Below are 6,000 nucleotides of genomic sequence, written 5' to 3'. Positions count from 1 at the left end.
CACTTCATTTAACACCTGCGGATTTTGTTTTAAATGATTCGCGGATCACGCGCGGATGTGGCTCCATTTATCTCTATGGGGGCTTAGGATCCGCAGTGAATTCGCAAATACATTTAAATGCAAATGCAGATGCACTGTGGATTTGAAGGTTAAAATCAATTAGGGAGGTGCGGAAAAGGCTGGGGTCGCAAATTTTTTCCGTGCGGATGATCTGCAGTGCATCCGTGCGGGAAAAACGCAATCCACAATCTCCCGTAAGCAATAGAAAATCTTTTAATGACGACTCGCAGTGAATCTGCATGTGCCGTGGACATGAGGCCTTACAAGTGATAAGGCATTGCAGTACATATGTCCTGCCATGCCTTACTATAGCAGTCATAGCTATTATGGATCAGGTCCCCTTCAGGGACAAAAAAATAAAAATAAAAATAGTGTTAAAAAAAACATCTAAAAATTAAAAAATTCAAGAAAACCCGCGCTAATTTGGTATCATCGTGTCCGTAACAACCTGCACTATAATTTGAGCACACTAATTATCCTGCTTAGCAAAAAATGTTAAAAAACGGAGGCAAAATGCTTGTTATTTATTTTAACTCCCAAAAAGCGCAATAAAAGCGCTCAAAAAAGCCATATGTACCCCAAAATGATACAAATAAGAACCGCAGCTGGTGGCGCAAAAAACAAGCCCTCACAGAGCTCCATCCATGGAAAAATAAAAAGGTTTTGCGACTTTGAATGCAGCGATGCAAAAATAATTATAATTTTACAAAAAGGGGTTTTATTGTGCAAAAGTAGGAACCCCCCCCCCCCAAAATCATGCTTTTGGTATCGTTGTAATCGTACCGATCCGCAGAAAAAATGTATTGTGTCATATATGCTGTATGATTGACGCTGTAAAAAAAAATAATTAGAAAATGCCAGAATTGATGTTTTTTCTCCTCAAAAATAAAACAAGTTTTACGATACATCATGTGCACGCAAAAATGGTACCAATAAAAACTAAAGTTTGCCACGCAAAAAACAAGCCGTGTCGACGGAAACATAAAAAAGTTATGGGTCTTGAAAAGTGGAAATGAAAATCCCCCCCAAAATCATTGCATCCTCAATGCCAAAACAGGTAGTGTCCTTAATGGGTTAAAGTCTCAAAATCAGTGATTTTTCAAATGATGTCCCCTTATTAGCTTTTGTGAAATTACTACAACTCCCATCTGGCTGCAAGTCACATTTGCCCATCACTTTTCACAAGGTCCATTATGACACTGGCAGCCGTTGCCTAGACAACGCCTCCCACGTGACCCCATTGCTTCCGGGTTAGGTCACCAGCGTATGACGCGGTACGCACGGGCAGCGGATCACGTGACGGCACTGGAGCGACGACTGGTGTGACCTGACAACAATAACAAGCCGCGGCTCGGTTATACGCGGTGCAGGAGCGGCGGACGGAGTGTTTACCGGGCTGGGACTGTGAATGGACTTGTGAGGCGGGAGCGGAGGACGTCATGTCGGAACCCAACAGCGTGTCCCTGCAGCAGATCCTGGACAGGTGAGACAGGTGGCGCCCCCTGTAGTCTACATATATACTGCGCTGTGGTCTATTCATACGCTTGTCTTATGGTGGGAGGTCCCATTCTGCAGTGTTGGCCGTCACTGAGGGTATATTTACACCCGGTGGGATTTCTGCATCAGCAAGTTTTGCGCATCGAAAACCGAGTCAAATCTGCCACATCGGCGCAGATTTGGAATCCGGATACAACTTCTGCCAATTCTTGGGATCAGCGGGGGTCTCTGATGGACCCCACGTCTCATAAAGCCCTCCTCTGTGGAGGGTCCTATAACTTGGCTCAACCCCTCTGATTCTGCGCCGATTGTCGGCGGTGCAGGGCCGAGCGGCCGTTACTACTTGGCGTACTGCCGACAGGCGAGGAAATGCTTTAATCAGCCGACGAACAAACTTTGGCGTATTCGGGCGACCCGACTAATGATCGCGCCGCGCCGTGTGAAAGGGCGTTTATGTTAAGCTTATACGTCTGAGCAATAAATAACCACTTGGCCAGCGCAGGGCGCGGCGGGATCAGTTGGTCGCACTGCGTCTTGTTCTCCGCATTAATGGCGGACATTGCTGAGGAAGCCCCAGCCGCAAGTATTCCCTCCCATGGCCGCTGCAGGAGAAATGGCGCGTTGGGGTCGTTCGCATGTAGCAGTTTCGCCACATTTAATGTAGTTTTTGTTGCTGGTTTTATCCTTTTAGTTGAAGTGGTAAGGTTTGCTGTGGACCCGCGCCAAAAATCCACGCCAGCGTTGTGTGGGCGGAGCCTTAAGGTGAGGTCACACGGTGGCATTCGCCGTAGAATTTTCTGCGGCAAATTCCTCCCCTAGAAACCACGGCAGAAAGATTCAGTTTTTGATGTTCGTTTTTTTTTTTTTTTTTTTTTTTTTGACGGAATTCGCTGTGGAAAACTTTGTGGCGAATTCCGGTGTGTGAACGTGCGCTCAGGGTGCGTCCTCGCGGGTTTTCGCCATTGATCTGTATGTGGATATAGCCACTGTGAACGGGCGAATCTGTATGTGGCATTTCAAACTCGGACTCGGCACGGATCGCTTCTGGGAAGTGACACTTTTTTCTTTCTTTTTTTTTCTTGTGGTTGTTACTTTGTAACATTTTGAAGTGTTTTTCATGTCCTTTACGAGAATCTTGTGTATTCTTTCCAAGAAGGGTCTGTAACTATAAAGTGGCATCCGGCCGGCGGTTATGGAGTTGGGGGAAGTGTTTGATGGGCTGTTAATTGTAGGTTGTTGGCAGAAGGGAGGGCTTGGGTCAGGTGGCGCAGGCGATGTAGGCGGTGCAACGCTGTGGTGAGCCCTATGGATGGATAGGATGTAGATGCAGGTTATGGGGAAAAAGTTACGGCGCGTTCCATCACATATATGGCGCTGTCCTGCGCATTGCATCATGGGGAGGAAATCTGTGACCTAATGGAGCCTGGAAAGCAGCAGCTGCCCCGTGCTAGCAGTTTTGCTGACTTCATGGAGTTAGTATTCGTAAACTCTGTCCTTGGTGATCGGTGCAGATCAGCCCTGTAAACAAAGAGTAAACTAAATGCAGAAGAATTACCAGGGGAGTTTAGGTTTATCTCTGGTGTAATGTGCAGTATGGTTTCAGTTTTCATTACTACTTTGACACTAACTGTCACTTCTAGGATGTGTAAACACAAGATTATAAGTACGTCCCATGCCATGCTGACTGATCTTCTATTGAGACATAGGCTGATTGCACACGGCGAGCGCAATGTCCCCATGGATGTGTTAAAAAAAAAAAAAAGTCTCGCATCACATCAGGGGGGTAACGATTGTTTTCAATGAGTAACCTCACATACTTTGCCGGTCCCGTTGAAAGCAATTCAAGGGAACGCCCAAAGATAGGACGTGCCGCAATTTTTTTTTTCTTCCCCGTACTGCAATATGATGCACAAAAAAAATCGCTCATGTGTCTGACCGCACTCAAAAGAATGGGGTCCATATTTGTGCGTCTCACCATACACAATTCTCGCACGAATTTCTCAGGTGTGTGTAAGAAGCCTTCAGGTGGTTTCACACCTGCACCCGTAATTCCGCTTTACTGCACCGTTGGGATAGAATAAACGTGCTGCGTGCCGCGCCTTTTTCTTCCAGTATTTTGGCAGAAACTTTGAGGTTCCAACGCAAATGTGAAACTGCCCTCAAGGTACCTTTACACGGGGCAAATATCACCCAAATTATCCCTGGGAATAGGGAATTGGCGTGATAATCATCCTGTGTACACGCAGCCGCTAACGGGGCGCTGAGCGAGACATCCGACTGTTTGGGGGGGGTAATTGAAATACGGGGACGAAATTGAAACAAAAGTAGACAAAGGCTGCCTGTCCACGGGCGATAGTCATAGTGTGATCCGCCATGAAAAGCTAACTATGGAGAGCGCAGCCCAACGTCCATGAGCGGGGAATCATCGCGATTCTCCACCTGCGCAATTAAAATCGTGGAATGCTGCGATTTGCCACAATTCTCCGTGGTGAGCCTATCATTTAGATAGGCTAATCACGAAGACCTGTCAGTGCCCCCCCCCCCTCCTCCCCTGTGGCAAAATATTGCTAGTGATATTCCGTCCCGGCCGTGGACAGGCAGCCTAAGGGATAACATGCTGTGGTTTAGTCTGTGCCAGCGGACCAGGTTGGCAAGGTGAGGGAGCTGTAGCATCATGGCGGTCTGGTAAATAGATTCATGCTATTGATTCGACAATATCTGAAATTAAAGAACAGTTAGCTGCTGCTAACATCTAGGAGTCACGTTCATCGTACTGCGGAGATTCACAGGAAGTGACCTTCTCTGCAGCGGGCGCCCATACCAGAGGGCACTTATATATAGTACATTGCAGTATTACTTCATGCTGCTATATTTATTATCGCTTCTTAGAAGTTGGTTTAAAGCTGAAGTGTTTACACAGTGAAATGCAATTGATCAGTCTACCTTAACCCTTTCATTGCCAAAACTGATGTTTATACAACTATTTTACAGCAGATTTGTCCATTAGTCAAGGCAACCCCTAAGTACTGGGGTTAAGAGAGTTTTGCTTAAAGGGGCCGTCCAACATATTTCTTTCTTGGCAAAAAAAAAAGTAAAATAATAAAGGATTTTATATTCACCTCCGCCATTGCTCTGGGTTTCCCCAATGACATAATGTCTATAGGTTGCACCAGCCTGTGTATAGGAAATTGCAGGCTGCTGCAGCCAGTAGGGGAGCTCACTGATTGCTTGCTGTGCTCAGTCATTGGCTGCAGCAGCCTGTAAACAAAAGGACAGCAGCACAAATACTGGGAGAGGGGAGTAGAAGCTCCTTTATTATTTTTTTGCAGGGCCAGCCTGTTTTTGCTAAGAATAAAATAAGGTGGACAATCCCGGTATTGTTGTATCTTGTCACCACCAGGAAGCAAGGGGTTTGACAGGGCTTGGATGGAGGAACGCCCTTTGTCACACCCCTAGCTCCTGATTTGTGACTTTTTAAAGGTCCTTGAAGGTGCTAGCTGTAGTATATGTACTGCTTTTTGGCTGGCCAGGAGGGTTAGGGTAAGGGATTAGTGGCGCTGTGCACTGCTCCCATCTGGCCACCGCCGCATCGCTGCCCTGCCTTCTCCACCACAGCATGAGAAGACGGATGGCTGACAGCAGGCCAGGAGCTCTGACATTACTGTTGCTGGGGACCCTCACAGAGCGGTTGGTAAAGGGGACCGCAGGTGCCACACTACCAGGCCAGGGGACATTGCAACGGGAGATGCCCATTCACAGTGACAGCAGCGGTGCTGCCAGGGCACCGTCGGCAACAGTCGCTGCTGCAGTGCAGATGGCATTGGAACATCACTACAGTAAACCGCAGTAGTGAGTGCCAGGACCTGTGATGCTGAGGAATGGGCCAGCCAATCATGAACAGGGAGCGTCACCGTTGTGTCAAGCCTCCACAATCTTGTCTCCACCACTACTTCCTGGTGGTGACAAGATACAATAATACCAACAACCCCTTTTAAGAGGAAAACTAATTCTAATGGGGGGATGGCATAAGGAATACATATTTATGATGGCAAATCCCTGAATTAATATAGGAGCCCGCACAGCTTAAGTACAACTTTGCATTAAACATTAGAGCAGTATTGTGATCGCTATGCGAAGCAATAATGCATCGCAATACAGAAATACTGCAGTGTATTGTCAGTGCGATCAGAGCATTGTAAGTTCAAGTCCCCTACAGGGACATAAAAGATGTAAAAAATAAATAAATGGTAATAAAAAAAATGTCAAACTTTTGTTTGTGCGCTTCCCCTCTTTATTTAGAAAAAAAAATTAAACTCGTATGTTTGGTATTATTGCGTCTAACGACCTGTGCAATACATTGAACATGCATGTTACCTGCATGGCAAACGTTATAGTTTAAAAAAACTTTAAAAAAAAAGCTTAAGGCCGTGTTCACATGAGCGT

General features: G+C 46.3%; 1 protein-coding gene across 1 annotated transcript in view; it reads left to right on the top strand.

The window, feature by feature from the left end:
• Window positions 1-1,321: 1,321 nt before the first annotated feature.
• Window positions 1,322-6,000, top strand: part of MARCHF5 (membrane associated ring-CH-type finger 5) — a 62,090-nt gene continuing 57,411 nt past the window's right edge. Inside the window, exon 1 of the mRNA XM_066601000.1 lies at window positions 1,322-1,543. Within this exon, the coding sequence (XP_066457097.1) occupies window positions 1,500-1,543 (44 nt within the window). The 5' untranslated portion in view covers window positions 1,322-1,499. The remainder of the gene's footprint in view (window positions 1,544-6,000) is intronic.

The sequence above is a fragment of the Eleutherodactylus coqui genome, chromosome 4, assembly GCF_035609145.1.
Source record: "Eleutherodactylus coqui strain aEleCoq1 chromosome 4, aEleCoq1.hap1, whole genome shotgun sequence".
Taxonomy (NCBI): Eukaryota; Metazoa; Chordata; class Amphibia; order Anura; family Eleutherodactylidae; genus Eleutherodactylus; species Eleutherodactylus coqui.
This window is presented reverse-complemented; position numbering and strand designations above follow the sequence as displayed.